The sequence below is a fragment of the Cyanistes caeruleus genome, chromosome 1 (genome assembly GCF_971803275.1).
Source record: "Cyanistes caeruleus chromosome 1, bCyaCae1.hap1.1, whole genome shotgun sequence".
NCBI lineage: Eukaryota > Metazoa > Chordata > Aves > Passeriformes > Paridae > Cyanistes > Cyanistes caeruleus.
Genome location: NC_141701.1, coordinates 149,283,742 through 149,302,428, shown reverse-complemented (window position 1 = coordinate 149,302,428; position 18,687 = coordinate 149,283,742). Strand labels below are relative to the sequence as shown.

The 18,687-nt window shown below is 41.7% G+C and overlaps 1 protein-coding gene across 8 annotated transcripts in view; it reads right to left on the bottom strand.

Annotated features, from left to right (window-relative positions):
* Positions 1-17,494, bottom strand: part of MINDY4 (MINDY lysine 48 deubiquitinase 4) — a 65,945-nt gene extending 48,451 nt beyond the window's left edge. For 4 of the 8 annotated variants that reach the window (XM_023922008.2, XM_086866767.1, XM_086866761.1 and 1 more), the window contains exons 1-5: positions 17,306-17,494; positions 15,642-15,761; positions 14,896-15,095; positions 12,020-12,278; positions 10,584-11,002 (exon numbers count right to left, since the gene is read on the bottom strand). In XM_023922008.2, the coding sequence (XP_023777776.2) occupies positions 10,584-11,002; positions 12,020-12,278; positions 14,896-15,095; positions 15,642-15,761; positions 17,306-17,344 (1,037 nt within the window). In that variant the 5' untranslated portion in view covers positions 17,345-17,494. Of the gene's footprint in view, positions 1-10,583; positions 11,003-12,019; positions 12,279-14,895; positions 15,096-15,641; positions 15,762-17,281 lie in introns of all 8 variants that reach the window. The other 4 variants (XM_023922010.2, XM_023922009.2, XM_023922011.2 and 1 more) reach the window with 2 other exon arrangements.
* Positions 17,495-18,687: the final 1,193 nt, after the last annotated feature.

The following is an 18,687-nucleotide window of genomic DNA, read 5'->3' as shown; positions in this document are numbered from 1 at the left end:
TTCTAGTGTTTTTTTTCCCAGTCAATCCATTTCTATCTAGTTTTGCAAGGCCAAGGCCAGGGCTTGGAGCAAGCAGGTCCAGTGGGAGGTGTCCCTGCCCATGGCAGGATGATCTTTAAGGGCTTCCCAAAAAAACTGTTCTGGGATTCTGGGATTCTGACACAGTGCAGCACACCACAGTTTCCAGTTATAAATGAAAATACAGCCACCCATGGTATAATTCACATATAGCTCGGCTGGCACCAGTTTTTGTAGCATTAATTCTCTCTGGAAAGTCTAAAAGATGTTGGTTCTACACCCATTCCAGGAAGAACCAAGCCTGGGATGCAAAATGTTCTGAATTCTCAAGGCTGAGGATTCCCGTCAAGCTGAGGAAAGCGCTGACATCCAAGATTAATGTTGGGTGTTTTCTGCTTAAGTGGGGTATTTTTGCAGGTGGAGGTTCCCCTCCTTGAGGGGAACTTGTGTTTCTCTAAAAAGCCAGGACATTTATTGCAATTTCCATTTCAGCAGAGGGCTGCTGTCCCAGGAAAATTTATTGTAGGTGTAAAACCATTCGGTTGGAACACTTAGGGAAGGGGGAAGTCATCCATCATGACAGGAAAATGGGACAGGAAGAAAATATGTTTCATTCTGAACATACTATACAGTATTTTCTCTAAATATTTGAACATTCCTCTCTGGCCCCCAAGCACTGTAGGAAAATGGATCTACAGAGAAGAGCTGAATTCACAGAGGGGGAACCCCTTGGCACAATAATGGATGTGCATTCCACCACTTCCTATTTACACCAGCACTCACAAGAGGTCAAATAAACAAAGGGGTTTAAAAGTTAAACATCAGTGGCTTTAAGGTGACTGTGGTGGTAAAACCCACTTCCATTGCCAGATTACAACAGCTTTTCCACTGGATGTAGAAGAGGCAGGCGAATCCAATATTCTTGGAATAGTGAGTAAAATCTGCAGAGTACGTAATTAAAATAATTAATTTAAAATAATTAATATTATTATTAAATTTATTAATTTTTAAATATATAAATATAACCTCTACTGTTGTTTGCACAAGGGTAAAAAAGGCCATTGTGTGGTGCACCTTGTCACTGCTTTGGGGCACAATTATAAAACCAGAATTATTACAAGCAATTGCAAAAATACAAAGGACATCATCATAATCAATGCCAGGCAATATTTTTCTACAGGAAAAAGGTCAAGTCATGAGGATTTAATGTAAATTCTATCTTGCTGGCAAGTCTGGTTGACAAAGGTAACAGAGGCTCATACATTTAATTTCCCCAGATTTCCTTTTTAGTGAAGACCTGCATCTGACTTGATTTAAACATCTGCAATGTGAAAGATTAACTGGTGAACAGGTGACAGAGAGGAATCTGTGAACACTGACAGATATAAAACAGGTAGATGAGAAACTTGGCATTGAAAGGATCATTTCTAACAAAGTGGCCATTCCTGACAGAAAGATTCCCCCACACATGAATCTGCATTTGTCCTGCTGAATTTTACTAACTGTGACAATGTGAAATCTTTGTTGAGAAGGTTTGTATATAAAAAAAGAATTAGAATTAAATTAAGAATTAAATAATAAAAAAAGAATTAAAGAATTAAATACAGCCACAGGTTGAGCTACAAGATGGTTTGGAGTGCCTGGGAAGTTGGGCTCACCTGAACACAAAGCTCATCCATAGGCTATGAATGAATATTTATCTGCAGCTACAAAATCAGAACTGTAATAAAAAGGGAGATGCTTTGTTCCTACTGTTCCCCACCAGAGATTTTGGACTGTGACATCCTCCCACTGGAATTTCCAAGGAGCCCACCTGTGTGAACTCAGCATTACGTTCAGCAACTCTAAACTGCTGTCAGCAAAATAAACAAGAATCGGTATTTTTTTAAAAAAAAGGAGATGAAATTCCATTAAATAAAAATGCACTGAACCCACAAGACATTACATAAAGCACAGAAAAGGGTTCCCAGATTTTGCCACTCCACCAATTCACATCAGTGGAGATGAACTCAACCCTCTGCTCTGCTCACCATCCATAAAAAACCCACTCTGTCTGGTTTGGACCTTCAACTCTTAGGTCATTTAATTTTTAAGGATATGGAATATTTGTGTTCTTCCATTTCCTGTCAGAAACCTCAGATTTTTAACAGTCCAAACCTCTGTAACCTGACAGGTATCAGCAATATAAATGATCTTCCTCAAAACTAACATCAGCTACTAAACTGGGAGTTAAAAGCTTACACTGATGATTGGGTATTCTCCTGTCTTATCTTACTATAAAAAAAAAAAAAGGTGAATTCAAAACCAGGTTACTGGTGAGCCCACAGAGATTTTTACCTCCTGGTAAAGTAATCTTAGGGGTAAATAGGGGTAAAAAAAATTCCTTGTGCTACCTGCACACAACTGGTAAGTAATTCCAAGTAATTCCAGTCATGAATAGTTTGAGTTGGAAGACACCTCAATGATCCTCTAATGCAAATTCTCAGCTGACTGACTGACTGACTGCATTTCAGAGGTAAACTCTCCAGATTTACCTCCTTTCCAAAAATAAAGAAATTATACAGAAGCCATTTGTCATTTCCAGTAATTGCAAAGTGCCTCTTCCTATGGAGTGCTGGAAAAATACTAAAAGGGCAAATGGCAGCCCCACAGATGTTACTCTGCTGCCATAAATCCATTGGCACCACACGAAAGTCACAATAGTTTATAACTTATTTTAGGCTCTTTTTTCCGGTCCAAGCATTATGTTATGAAAGGTGTTACGCAACTCCAGGCTCTTGAAGGTTTTTCACTCCTGATTTGGCAACCACGATCGTTCTTTTCATCCATGGGTGAGTCAAATCCATATTCCCCACGGGTGAGCCTGTTTTGTTGGGCTGTGTGAGTCAAGTCTAGTAAGGGATTGGGAGTATCAGAACCCCTCCAGGAGGGTTTGGTTCCTCTCTCCAGGAAGGTGTGGCTGCACTGTTCTCACCGTGTTTCCTGCCTCCAAACCCACTGCAGAGCACGGGGGGAAGCTGGAGATGATGCAGAGCGTGGCTGGAGGACAAGGCAGAGATCCCAGACAAAGGTGGAAGGAAATGTGCCAACGTAACTTACTCCTGGGCTGCTCCAGCACTGCTCTCTCACCGTGTTTCCTGCCCCCAAAACTACTCCAAAGCACTGAGGATGATGCAAAGAGTGGCTTGAAGGACAATGCAGAGATCCCAGACAAAGGTGGAAGGAAATGTGCCAATGTAATTCACTCCTGGGCTGCTCCAGCCCCGCGTTCCGAACTCTGACTCAACTCCAACCATGAAGAAACACCACCCCGGCCCAAAGCATCCTCTTCCTCTCACAGTGGGAAAAATTGAATTGATCCCTCATTGCTCACACACACACTGAGAATCCTGGAATAACCTGGGGCTTTTTGGCTGCTTTTAAATGAGATCAAGTCCAAAACGACCCGGCCGTGGGAGCTCAGCCCTCGTTCCACAGAACTGGCTGTCCAGGTGGTGAGGACTTTTAGGAACTGCTCAGCACCTCCCAGGATCAAAACTTTGTTACTCATCAAATTGCCAGGTTTTATTTTAGACAGAGCAATCCCATCCCACACACCGATTTTGTGCGTAACACTGAAATATTGCAGCCCACCAGGCAAACAACGCAGAATATTCCTAGAAAACCAAAATGCACAGTAGGAAAGACTGAAGCCAAGCAAAAGTGCTGGGTAAATAATGTACATTACATAACTTTGCTGGAACTTTTTTTCCTTCCATTTGGAAACTCCATTTTATTAAAAAAAAAAAAAAGGTGTTAAAACTGGAATGTTAATTAGTATTCCTTATGAAATGAGACATTCAGATATTAACCTTCAACAGGCATTGAATTCTCCTGTTTCACTCTGCTGAGAAATTATCAGTGCAGTCCAGAAACCTCCTGGGTTTCTTGTGCACTGCTTTGTTGCTTACACTGACTGAAGGAACACCAAATCCTGCTCAGAAACTCATGGCCAACGTTCTCTGCCAATCTCCTCGTGCAGGTCAGCCCAGACTGTGGCTGGGGATGATGCAGGATAAAAAGATAGGATGAGGATCTTTGCAGTTTTAGGCACTCAACCATCTCTAATTGACAGGTATTGGCTCAGTCCTCACATGGAAAATAAGCTTTTTTTATTCCTGTTAATAACTGAGAGCATGAACATCAATCCTTTAAGGACTATCATGCTTTCAAAATAATATTTTGAAAGCGTTATGGTCTTTATAACATTTATACAGTAATATTTTGAAAGTGTCAGATATCTAAAAGAATAAAAATCCAAACTAAACAACCTTGAATATATTTTTAAAGGATTTAAGGGATTTTTTAAAGATCTGTATTTTTTTCCTCTAGGATTTCTGATTTCTATAAAGAAGTTTTCAGGGCCTATTTCTTTAGAACACATGAAAGACAAAAAAGCAGAATTTTCACTAACACAATGGGTTCACCTGTACTGTGATTTTATAACGCTGAGGACCAGGCCAGGAGCAGAAGGTGACAGTTCTTGCCCTGTTATCTGAGAGTCAGTGTGACAACATTAGAGAAATCCCCAAATACATGGAGGAAACATAAAACTGATCAGTAAAACCTAATAGAAAAACAACAGCAAAAGTTCAGAGCAGGAAAGATAAAAATATTTAGCAGTTAGTACAAGCTTCAGACAAAAAATGCCTAAAGGCAAAATATTTAGAGTATTTTAACAGAAGTGAATATGTAGCAAGGAACAGAAACACCAGTCAAAAAATCAACTTCAGCTATGGATAACAGGGTAAAACACAGCAAATGGAAGGTGAATATAGCAAAAAAAAAAAATCCTTATAATAAGCACTGCCAGAAAGTGGAATGTATTACCAGGGGAGAGGTGTCACCTGAGTCATTTAAGAATGGACCAGACGAAACCTGGAAAAAGTATCACAGCAAATATAAATATATATATATATATAGCAGTGATTAATCTGCCATAAAAAGAAATGACCCTAAAAGTTCTTTTCCATCCGTAATTTCTAGGATTCTATGAAATATGAGTCATGCTCCACTTGGTGACTATGGCAATTCCCTAACCCAACCCCACCTGTGTTAGAATGCAGGGTACTGCTAGTAAAAGGCTTCTTACCAAACAATGAGGGATATTTTGGGAATGGGAAGCACTAAACAGTGGTGAACTCAGCAGAGAGACCATGGCAGGAGCAGAAACCCTGGCTCTGAGCTCACTGAGCACACATCATTTCCTGGTGGAGATGATGCCTTGAGAGGCTCCCTGGAACAGGCTAGAAAGGGTTAAAGGAATAAAATGGGAATTTATTAAAAGGCCTTTAAAGGATGCACCTTGGGCAGTACAAGAGCCCAGCTGTGGCTCCACCCAAGGTGGACACCTGGTCTCAAGTTTTCACACTTCTGTAAGTTTGGTGTGTTCCCATATTGGGGATAATTGTCCAATTCCAGCTGCAGGTGATGCAGTCCCATCCTCCCAGATTTGTTCTCCTCAATTTGCAGCTGTTTGTACTTTTTGGGCCTGAAGCTGCTGCGGTGTCCTTGGTTCTGGGGCTGCAAAAGGATTGTTGTGTCTGACTCAGCTGTGAGGAGAACTTGCTCACACTTCATGTGCAGAGCTATATTACCAGTGCAGTATATGCAGAAACTGGAAAATATGAAATCTAAACCTTAAGGCATCATTCCCCAGCCAAAGTGCATGGGAGAGGCTCAGCTTTGGGTTGGAAAAGGCACTTTAATGCAATTTCCCCAGCCATGAAGCAGTCCCTGGTGGCTGGAGCACCCCTCTGCACTGGCAGAATGCTGCAGGAGAGCAGCACAGCTGGCCAGGCACAGGGTGCAAGCAGGGCCAGGCACTTCAGGGCATTGCTCACAACACAAGGATGAGTGCAGAATCAATTATCCTCCCTGCTCTGGAACTGCACACAGCTCTGGACAACAGGATTCACTGCTGCATCCCTCTGCTCACTAATGGCAGCAGAAGTTTTTGTTCTGGCATCACTGTACTCCCAATTCTTTGTGCCTTTTTGATTCTGAGCCATTCCCTTGAAGTTCCTAGGAAATATCCTTAACTTCAGGTCCTGATTGCAAAGTCCTTTTGTTCCCTTGGTCCAGTTTTACCCTTTTTTTTCTGATTTCAGTGCTCTGATTCTGGTTTTATGCTGTTTTTCTTGGAACTGGAGGAGGGAAGTTGGTTTGCTTTATATGTGAAACCCAGAATTTCAAGCATCACGTGCTCTTCTTCATAACTCCCAGAAGAGAAATGGAGCTGTACAGACAAAATCTGCCCATTTAACTCAGCCAAAGGTGGTTTCACCCCACTGCAGAACTGCCAGCTCAGGTTTACTCACCCAAAAATTATTTATTCAGCTGACAACTGGAGGGTTTGCACAGCACCACCACACTTTGCACTGATAGACTTCATGGCAAAATAGGAAAACATTACAGGGGCTACAGGAGCAACAACTGCAGCACATCTCTGTAGCCAAGACAAAAGAACTGTTTCTCAACTGCTCTGAAGTGGGTTTTTCTTGCCTTTCCCCAGTTCTGTTTCCTCAAACTGTGAAATGGGAAAATCTTGACCTTCTAACCCCATGCAACCTTCCCAAAAAAAGTCATTATTCATCACAGCTTTTTTCTGGAAAACCAACAGAAAGTCTTTAATGCAAGGACAGTCTCCAACTTGGACACCCATTTATTTTTTTTTAAATTTCTAAAGATCATGAATTACATTCCATTCATTCTTTATTCCCTGTGCTGAGGTTAATATAAATATTCCCTCCATTATGGATTCAGCACCAAAGGGAATCACAGGATGGTTTAGAGGTCACCTGGCCCAACCCCACCTCAAGACACTAAAGGAAGCAGAGAACTTTCCCTTGCTGCCATTCAAGGCTCTACACAGGATAAAAGACTCAGGAAAGTCTTTATTAATTTGCACCCTGAGATCTGAGTATGTCCCCTCAACATCACCTCTCCCAAGTTTCTATGAATCTTAAGAAACCACAGAAATGGCAATTTTTAGGTGAAACATTGCATCAGTCACTTGGACTGGATACTTTTAAATTGAGGTTTCTACCCCCTTCAAATCTCTTAAAAAAAAAAAAAAAAAGTAGTGAATAATCTAAGTAAATAAATAATAATAAAATTATAAAATAAAATAATAATAAAGTAATAATTTTACTTGGCCATGCACACAGCTGAGAAGAACAGGGAATCAACTAAAAAAAGGGGAATACTCCTTGGAAGATGAAAAATAAACAACAGCATCAAAATGACCTGAAAGGGGCTTCAAGTTTTCCACTGAAGTGGCATTGAGACATAAATGTCATTTTTAATTTGTTAATTAAATAAAATTGCTGTGAAGGAACATGGAGGACCCACTGACATATTTCTGTATAAATGCTTGTACAACATCACTGTGTCCCAGCACTTAAATCTTGGCTCCAAATAAGATGGAGACTCCCTTTTTCCTAGGAATCACATGGAAAAGACAAGGGGCCATGGGTACAAATTACAAATTACATTCCAACTGGACACAAGAGGAAAACTTTTCAAGAGAACAATCAGCCACAGGAACAATCCCCCAGGGAAAAGTGTTAAATTCCCAAACCCTGTGAAATTTTAAGATTTGGCTGGACAGGGGGCTGGGTCACCTTGCCTAGACTGTGCTTTTGCCAAGGAAGGTTGGACCAGGTGATCCTTGAGGTCCCTTCCAACCTGGTCTTGTGGGATTCTGTGAATTGAGAAATTAAATTGGCTGCTGTCTGCTTACAGGTGAGGATAAATGAAGATTTGCTGCCACCTATATATTGCTTTTCTCATGGATTAATTAAAAAAAAAAAAAAAAAAATCTAAGGAAAACCCCACCTGTAGAATCTGTGTAGGTATCCAAACTCTACAGCATGTTATTTCTTTATGAAATAACCCTTCATGACTTGGCAAGAAATACAATTGTGACAATAAACAACCATCATTGACCCTTTTAATTTCTTTCATTAAAAGGTGTGAGTCAAAATGCTGTGCATCTGCCTTTCCCCAGGATGTTTTGATGGCTAGATACTCTTTCAAAGCTTGGTAGCTTTACTTCCAATTTTTTTCTCATGTTTGCACAGGATGCCTTCAGCTTGCAGGCTGTAACAGCACTTTTGACATGGGAGAAAAGAGAATCAAAAAGTAAAGTAAATGGAAGGAAAAATAAGGTTTATCTTTAGTTTTCTATGGGAAACAAAACCAGAGTTTCAGATGCAGTGAATGAACCAGCTGTGGTTAATCCTATAGAGGTTTACAGCTGCTCATCTAAATACTGAGATTAGCATTTATATCATATATATAATATATATATTATTATTAATTTAATAGTTATTCAAATATTAAATTAATATTTATATATTAGCATTCTGGAAGAGGATCCAGACAAATATCCACTCCCACATTGTAACTTTTCATTCTTTAAAATGCTCAATCACTTTGGCCAAAACCCACAGGGCTCCCAAACACTGCAGGATTTGGCTGAAGGGAAATAAAAGCCTTGCAAGAACCAGCCTTTATACTGTGGGTGTTAATTTGGATTCTCTGTTCCTCCCACTGAACTCCAGGAGTCTCAGCACCCTGCTGGATTCTTGGGGTGCTTCCAGGAGCTCAGAGCTGAGCACGGATTCAAAAACTCTGCTGGCTCCAGCTCACACTGCCCCGGAGGAAGGATCCCTGCTCCTCTGGAAACGGGCTCTGCTTAGGAAAGGGCTCCCTCTCCTGCTCCTGCTGAGACCAAACCAGCTCCTGAGGGAAGGGAATTGTTCCAATCCCTCCCTGCAGAGAGGAGCAGACAGGATGGCAGCACACTGCACAGGATGTGCTGTGCTCTGGGTCACCCCCCTCCAGCCCAGCTCCTCCAAAGGCTGGGAAGTGTCAGCGTGCCCAAATACAACTGAGTGAACCACAGAATTACAGAGTTCTTAGGTTGGAGAAGACCTCTAGGATCAGAAAGTCCAACCATTACCCCAGCACTGCTAAGTTTATCACTAAAACCCTGTCCCCAAGTGTCACATCCACATGTCTTTTAAACACCTGCAGGGATGGTGACTCCACCACCTCCTCAGACAGCCTGTTCCACTGCTGAACAACCCTTTCATGAAGAAAGGTTTCCATAGCTGCCACTACCCTAAAGTAAATATTCTCAAGTTTTATGGTCTTCTAGGTGAAGAAATGTTTCCTACTATCCAATCCAAACCTCCCTTGGTGTAACTCAAGGCAGCTTCCTCTTGACCTACTGCTTGTTCCCTGGGAGCAGAGCTCAACCCCCATCTGGCTGTCCCCTCCTGTGAGTTGTGCAGAGCCAGAAGGTCCCCCCTGAGCCTCCTTTCTGCCAGGCTGAGCCCCTTTCCCAGCTCCCTCAGCTGCTCCTGCTGCTCCAGACCCTTCCTCAGCTCTGTTCCCTTCCCTGGACTCTCTCCAGCCCCTCAATGTCTTTCTTGTCACCAAGTGCCCAAAAGTGACTCCAGGATTTGAGAGCTGGGAGTACAGGGGACAGTCCCTGCCCTGGTCCTGCTGCCACACCATTGCTGACACAGGCCAGGCCCTCTGGCCACACTCTGCCTCATGTTCAGACACTGTCACCAGCACCCCCAGGTCCCTTCCCACCAAACACTTCCCAATCCTGGAGTTCTGGCTGGGATTGTTGTGCCCCCATTATGGCAGGACCCAGCCATTAACAAGTCAGGTTTGTATCTGACTTTTTACTGGTTTTTTTTTTTGCAACAGGGAATTCCCTCCACTCCACCATGACCTGTGAGGCTCATCCCTAATGAACTATACATTCACTGATTAGCCAATATCAGGAATACAACATCCTCAGCTTTGCTGGGGGGCTGCCAAAGGCCACTGAAGCTCTCTTCTCTACCTCAATTAATGCTGAGTGGGAGGGAAAAAATCATCCTGAGAGTGGAAAGGATGAAGTGATAGGGATGATCCTTACAGGCTCAGTCAAGCTGTATGAAAATACAGTTTTAAGAGTTTAGACTGTGGTACTTTGGCCTGTTACACATTAATCTTTTACAAATTCAACGAGCCAATGCACTGTGGAATGCTGGCAGCTCTTTTCAGTTAATTTTTGGTTCCAGATAGGAAGCAAGTGCCACTCCTGGCCAATCTGCAGCTCCAGCAAATCCCCAGTTTGATAATTCCCAAAGCCCTAACTTAAAAATTATACCTAAATTATAATTTCTTCTTTCTCAAAAGGGTCTCCACATACAGTATCTCAATACAAAATTAAACTGGAAAACAAAACAGCAAAATTAATGTTAAGAAATCTGGTTGCAGTTTTAGTGTATAAATAAAAAAATGCCATGCTTCCTGCTCTTAAATTATACATCCAAAAAAAAAAAAAATTAAAAAAATTAATTAAAAAAAAAATCAATTAAAAACATGAGAGAGAAAAGCCAAAAATATATATCTGGAGCTCTCAGAGGGAGACACTTTTAAAACTTTTATATCATAAAACAGTGCAGAACAATAATAAAAACTCTGTTTTAGCATAACACTCCCAGAAATACTCTCACCTGTGGCCTGACAACCGACTCTCACTTTTCCTGAGGGATCTTTCCTTCTTTTCTCTCCCAGCCCCTGAATGCCTGTGAGGGGCACTCACTTTAAGGCTTTTTTCACTGCTGTCTGCACCAGAGCTTGGAAGAGTTTTTCTTTCTTCTGTCTTGGCCCTCTCTCTCTCAGACAGCAGCTTGGACAAAAAGTCACCTGGATCTTTGGGGCTGCTCCTTGGTTTTTCAGAGGCAGAAGTGGTGTGTGAGCTCAGCAGAGCCTTGGATGCAAATTCCACGTTGGGTTTTGTTGGAGATGCTTTTCCTTCCTGTGAATCAGGGCTTGGGACACTCAGCTCCTGCTCCTCGTGCTCTTCCCCCCTGGGCTGTGCCGTGCTGCTGAAGCTCGTGGATCGTTTGGCGAGCCTCCTCTTTTGGGCATCCTGGAAATAAGAGCCATGAAAGCCACAGATTACAATTTTACCACCTTTAAATAAGCACAAAAAGCAAAGGAAAGCTCTAGCACTGACTTCTGAGCTAACCTATTTGTTTATTTTTAAGAGTCAGCTTACAGAGTAAATAAGATTTGTTTTAAAAATCAGTAATAAAATAAGACAAACACTTCCACTTAAAATTTAATCAGTATTAAAGATTCTTCCTACCATTAAAACATGTTTTCACCAACAACAACAAATTACCTCCTAAGAGGTAAATTTTGGGATGGTATCCAGCTCAGGAAATCAAGATATATAAGATATTTTACTGGTATCTACCACTATAGGTATCTAGTCTTTACTTTGAAATCAGAGATATTTATAAATATCCATCTAATTCACTGAATTTCCATATGCTCTTCAGTACTACCTAAATGTCACAGCTAAATATTTTAATGATATTTTCTTATCATCACAAGTTTAATTTTACATTGGGAAAGTCCCTGTCATTATATAAAAGAAGCATAAAGGAAAAAAAAAACGGCAGGAAATTTTAAACTGTGTTTTGCAAGCACTTCTTGATGGAATATGATCTGATTTGAACAATTCAGAAAAGTATTTCGAACTGAAAGCAATTTTCAGTTCCAAACTGCAACTAATTAAATGCAGGGTCTTGGAAATAATAGAGTGAAACAGATACTGTGAAGGTGAAAAAGCAATTTTCATAGGAAAATGGAAAACCAAATCTGTCAAGAGGTTTCAAGAATGGGAGATATTTCTATCTAAAGGAATTCAGTGACCTGAGATCACAGACATGCAGGGGGTAGTGGCCTGCAGTGGCTGGATCTGAAATTCTGAATGAAGCAGAACAATTTCCCCAACTCACCACTTCTTTTCAGCCTGCAGATTTAATGGATTAACATGCAGAAGCCATTTGAACATTATTTGCAAGTGGTTTTTATCCCAGCAGGCTGGATATAAAATCCATGGCCAAGCCAAATATTTTGTAAAGTGTAAGGGAATCACCTCTGATGGACTTGCTACAGGTCCAGCCATCATTCCTCTGGCCACCAGACCAGCTCTGGGCCTTGACTTCTCCTTCCCTGTGGATTTCAGCTCCTCAGGAATGGGAGCTGCTTTTAAATCCTCTTGACTGTCTTTCAACTTCTTGTCCCAAGCACAGGGTAAATTACTGCTGTGGGTTGTCCCTGTGTGGGATTTTTCACTTCTGTGCTGATGTTTCCTGGGTGGAGGGATTTTATCCAGTGGATTCTCAACATTATACCTAGAGGGAAGAAAGAGGAAAAGCTTCAAACAGCAAAGTAATGCCCAAGTAAATTTTAAAAACCAGCTAAGTAAAGCTCTGCTGTCAAATTTAAGTTACATTCTCAAATTGGTAATCAAATGCAGTCACTTTTCACCTTAACATCTGGATGTAGGACTTTAGAACATTATTTCAGCATCATTATGTGACAAAATTGGTTATAATATGGGTAACACATTCCCATACTTACTTATTTTGATGCAAAGAGGGATCAAAGTGAAAGAGAGGAAATTTACTTTAGATATTGGGAAGAAATCCTTCCCTGTGAGGGTGGGCAGGCCCTGGCACAGGATTCCAGAGAAGCTGTGGCTGTCCCTGGATCCCTGGGAGTGTCCAAGGCCAGGTTGGACAGGGCTTGGAGCAACCTGGGACAGTGGGAGGTGTCATGGCAGGGGGTTGGAATGAGATGATCTTTTAGCTCCCTTACAGCCCAATCCATTCTGTGATTGTGTGATTGAATATCATAGTAGAAAGTACAGTTTATATTAACAATATAACAATATCAGACAGGTCCAAAGCTACAACCAGCAGTTCCCATTCCTTCTCCATCTGTTTGAAAATCTGTTAACACTTTTGCTCACATCCTCTGTTCTCCTGTAACTTAGACTGACTCTACTGACCCTTCTCACTTTGTTTGAACACTGATTTTAGTCCAAAAACAAAAGCAATTTTGTGATAGAAATTATTTTACCGAGTAGCCCCCAGTTCTGTGTCTGTTTATAAATTTACATTCTATGTAACTCAAAAATACCTCCCTTAATACAAGAAAACAAGTCCCTGAACTTGTTTTTCACTCTGGGATGTTTTACTCCATCCCAACTCACTGTAGAGCAGCTCCACAATTGAAACACCTTGCACCACAAAAATGTCCCTTTTATTTAGCCCATTTTTCCAGGTGTGTGTCTCGTGTGGCGAGGACACTCTGCAAACTGAAGGGAACCTGATCTGCCTCTGGAATCATCAGCAACAGTAAGGACTGCTGTTCCCAGCTCCACAAAACCCCTCACTGCCAAGGGGTGCTGCCTCAGTGTTCTGACACTTACAGACACCCACACCAGCCTCCAAGAGCAAAGGCAAAAGGAAAGCAGGCTCGTTAAGGCAGAACCAGAGCAGAGTCCTGTCTGATTAAACTCTCCACACCTGAAAGCATCATTAAAAGTTACACAGGTAGCTGGAATTAAAACTGATTTCAGGCACTGGCAGGCTGACCTTGGCAATCCCTGGTTTTCCCTTGCCCAAAGGGGATGGCGATGGTGAGGGGAACGTTAGTGTCACCCTGAGAACTCAGCTTTCTGAGCTTGCTGACATAGATTTCCCAGGACAGTAACTAAACATAGAGATGTGTACATTCCTTCTGATATACATCTTGTGATGGACATCTCTCACAGCCAGTGTGGTTGGGAAGGTGTTATCCTGACCATCCAACCCCTGGCTGTGGTCAGAAACCTATAAATCCTGGGAGAAGAAATAAACTCTCTCTTCCTTTCAGCACACCTTGAGCTGTGTTTGTGTGATCTGTTCATCTCCAGCAGCAACAGGTCAGGGGGGTATGGAGAAGAAATTGTTCCCTGTGAGGGTGGTGAGGCCCTGACTGGCACAGGGCAGCCAGAGAAGCTGTGGCTGCCCCTGGATCCCTGGGAATGTTCAAGGCCAGGTTGGATGGAGTTTGGAGAATCCTGGGATAGAGGAATGAGATGATCTTTAAGGTCCCTTCCAATGTTAGCACTGCAGGGCGCTGCTGTGCCCTCCCAGAGGGCATTCAGTGCCATAAATCCATGAAAGGGAAAGAAAAAGGGATTAAAAAAACAGAGGAAGAAAAGAAAAAATGCCTTTGCACTGCCTCCTGTTCAGGTGCTGCTTCTGAGCTCAACTTAAAACATCTTGGCTTTCTTCCCCTATAAGAAATGACTTCATGGGGTTTTTTTTCATGCACTGATGCTCAGACTTGGCTGCTTTGAGCATGTTGCATTTAGGATGAAGAACAAAACCTGATTAATTCCCTGAGTGTGGAGGCTGGGAAGCTGAATTAGACATCTGTGCCCATTTTAAAAGCTTTCTATGGAAGTACAGGGCTGTTAATCCTCTTTGAGGCACCAATAAAAAAAAAAACAACAAAAACTTGGTTATACACTATTTTCAGGTATTCTGCAAGGTTTGAACCTACACTATTTGTAACAACACTGAATTTAAGACAGTAAAACTTGCTTTTGCCTATGAAAGGCGTGAATATACCTGTAGTTTGAGTACAGGTGGTTTGTTTCACATCCAAACCTACTTCAATATGAGTATTTCCAATGTAAAAGGCATGAAATCTCCTATTTTGATATGCTGCAGTGACTGAAAGCTGCAATTGAGGTTATCAGTCTTCGTAACTGGCAGGGAACATAAAAGATCATTTTTTTCAGCGTGGCTTGCACAGGAGATTTTAATAATCTGGAAAGCTGAGCTTTGTGTTATGAGGATAACTAATAAAGTCAAAGAGCTCAAGATAAAAGTGATAAAACATGTAACACTATTTACTTCCATTAAGAAAAAATAAGTGAAAACACAGGGCAAAGAGAAATAAATCAGCCTGTACCTGGAGGCCTGAGTTTTGCTTTCATCCAGAGCAGTGGCATTCCCATGGTCCTCATCCAGGTCGGGTGGGTGAGATGCTGAGCTCTTCCCCTGAGGAGCTGACAGAGCAGAGCTGGAAGCAGCACTCCTGGAAGTCCCACGGTGCTCCAGGAAATAATTAGTAATAATTTCCAGCAGTGTTTTCAGTGGGTTCTCCTTTGCCTGGCCAAAAAGAGAAACAGAGCTCTTGGTGACTGTTGAAATGCTGTGTTGGTCTGGCTGCAGGGCATTATTCTTACACTGTACAGCAGCTGGACATTTTAACATTCTCCTGGAGTTACCTGTGGCTGCATCCCAGGAGTGACTGTAGAAACCATGCAGGGAACTGGAGGAAGGCAGCTAGAGAGTGTCAAAGAGCTCCAAGGTGCTGCTGTGGTAAGTGCAGGAATAACGACACAAAAAGGGAACCTGTCACGGTCATTTCTGACTCTCATTTTAGCTAAATATTCCAAAGTGTGGAAACTGTGCTAGAATGCACCTTTTCTACACTGGGAGAGGATTTTTGAAGTGGCATTTGTAGCCTTACATGAAGATACCAAAAGCACTGTGGTGCCTTAAGTTATGAGTGAACCGTTTATATTGTATTTCCAAGGATAATAAACACCAGAAGTGCAATTTTCATCTGCTGTGCCGTACAGCTGCAAATGGAAATGGGCATGCAAGGAATCTTCCACACTGAATCATCATTCACTGCATGAATTCCCTCACCTTGTTCTGTTTGTACAAGGAGTGCAGGTGCAGGACATTCCGGAGCTCGCTCCTGTTATTGATGCTGAGCGCAGAGCGGGGAAGCTCCCGGTCCATGGTGGTGATGGTTTTCTTCAAACCCTGAGAAGGAAAAGTGTCAGATCCCAATGCTTTTTCTCTCAGTTTCATTGTGTGTGACGTGAAATCTGTGGATGGCAGCAGTTTGTAAGCAGGTGACCCCCAGAACGTGTGCTGTAATGATAGTCCTGAATTACAGCAGCCCATGGATGTGAAAATAATTAAGGGTGGCTATGTGAGATGGGAATTGCTGGACAGAGAAAAACAAAAACCTCTGCAGGTGATTTCAGCTGCTAAACAGCCTCCTAAGACTGATGGGTCTGCATGAAAGGCCCTGAGTTGAAGTCATTTCAGCCAGCCTCAGGTTGGAAATCGGTCAGATCTCCACAGCATCAGCTGGTTTGGGGTCTTCAAACTCTGACTTTCAGACTGTGCTCAGCACCCACGGGCACCTCAGAGACAAAATCTGTGAGCATCACTTTCTGGGGGAGAAACTGATTTACTGTGAGTTGGACCCCAGACTAATTTAAGTGGTACAACACAAGGCTACTATTTTGAGAGAGAAAGCCCTGATTCCTTCTGTGGAAAGTTATTGTCACAACAAAGGATTTATTTTTATTGCTGACAGAGTGTCTGGCTCAGATTTACGAAATTAAGGGCAAGTTGTGGTAAATAAAGGATCATTATCCCTGCAGGTTCTGATGTGTATGAAAGATCTGGGGGAAGCAGAAGCACAAAGGATTATCAGTGCCCCTTTTTTTTGAAAATGTGAATTTGGAGACTGGATGTAAAACATGAGGCTGAGGTTTGTGTAACAATTAATGAGACAGTGGCTGTTTAATTTTTGATATAAGACAACTTGTTGCTGACCCAGGGGGTCCCAAATCAGCAGTATTTCTTAAGGATTGAACATAAATACAAAATAATAGGTACTCCTACATGGAAATGTGAAGGTGGCTTCCAGTCTGTTCAATCCCACACTCTCCAAATCCCCTGTGTAATCCAAAATTCGCTTTATAGTATTAAATCTGCGACACATACAATAGCCTCTTTCCTCCCCTTATCTTAATTCTCTTCTCCCCCCACCAAAAAATGTGTTTTCTGCTGAGTTCTTACTGAAAACTGATGGGGGAGGAATGCATGTTATCAGTTTCTCTGAAACTGTTACATTTTACCTTCATAAAAATAAAAAATTAAAAAATTCGGCTTTGTATGTCCCTGGCAACAGAAGGACAAGAGGAAAACAGGTAATTCATGAAGGAAAAAAAAAAAAAAAAAAAAGAAAATAATAATAATAAATAAAAAAAAAAACCTGCAAACAACAGGAAAACAAACTGAAAGCGCGTTTCTTGATTTAATTCCCAGTCTCGCAGGCGTGTGTGGGTAAGGATGGGTTTCTCCTGAGCAGGAGGAAGCAGCTCGATCGCCGGGAATAAAAGGGCACTGTGGGAGAGGTAGTGCAGCTGCTCACCCCAGAGCCCCCCAGCCCTCACATCCAGCTGATCTGGGGCTGGATAAACCCCCCAGCATCCCGCGATGTCCCCAGTGCCGCCCCCACCGGGTGAAAACCGACCCAAGTTTACCTTTCTACTGAGAAACTCTCTCACCAGTGAAGCGGCCACTTCTTCCACGAAGGCGTTGTCCATGTTTTAGGGGCAGAAAGGCGGATTTTCGAGGCGGGGGTGCTGCTCAGGCCGAGGCAGCCCGGCGGCATCGCCGCTGCCCGCGGGGGCCGCGCCGGGACCGGGCCCGCGGGGGCCGAGCCGGGACCGGGCCCGCGGGGGCCGAGCCGGGACCGGGCCCGCGGGGGCCGCGCCGGGACCGGGCCCGCGAGGGCCGCGCCGGGACCGGGCCCGCGGGGGCCGCGCCGGGACCGGGCCCGCGGGGGCCGAGCCGGGACCGGGCCCGCGGAGGCCGCGCCGGGGCTGCCGCGGCATCGGAAGCGGCAACTGCTCCTCCCCCTGGGAGGGACGGACGGACCGAGGAAACCGGACGGAGATTTGGGATGGAGGGAAGAAAACAAAAAAAAACCAAAACACAAAAAAAAAACAAAAAAAAAACCCCCCCAAAAAAACCAAACAACAAAAGAACAACAAAAAAAAAAAAAAACAAACAAAAAAACCCCAAAAAAATCGAACAAAAAAACCCCACAAAACTTAAAACTAATTGAAAAAATATTTATATTATATTATATTATATTATATTATATTATATTATATTATATTATATTATATTATATTATATTATATTATATTATATTATATTATATTATATTATAGCATAGCATAGCATAGCATAGCATAGCATAGCATAGCATAGCATATCATAGCATATTATATTGTATCATAGCATATTATAGCATATTATAGCATGTTATAGCATATTATAGCATGTTATAGCATATTATAGCATAATATATTTTATTATATTATAGTATATTATAGCTTATTATATTATATTGTCATATTATATTATAGTATATTATGTCATAGTATATTATAACATAGTATATTATGTCATAGTATATTATAGCATAGTATATCACAGTATATTATATTCTATTATAGTATATTGTAGTACAACATATTACATTATATTACATTATATTATAGAGCATAATATAATATGTACCATTGTATATATAGTACATATATGGTATATATAATATATTACCTTACATTACAGTATAGAATATTATGGTAGGTTATAGTATATTTATTATACTATAATAATTATAATAACAAAAATAATAGAATCAATAAAAATATTTAATTAAGGAATGTTTAGCTCTGAGATATCTAGCAGATTTATGATGATTCTCTCTTTATTTTTAAGAACTCTGCATAGTTACCTGCAGATGAATATTCCTGTGCTAAGGCAACTTCTAACCATGCACTGCCTTTACTAAAGAGGCTCTCTGTGAGTAAAACCATATAAAACAAAAAAAAACAAAAAAAAAAAAATAAAGCAAAAAAACAAAACCTAAAAT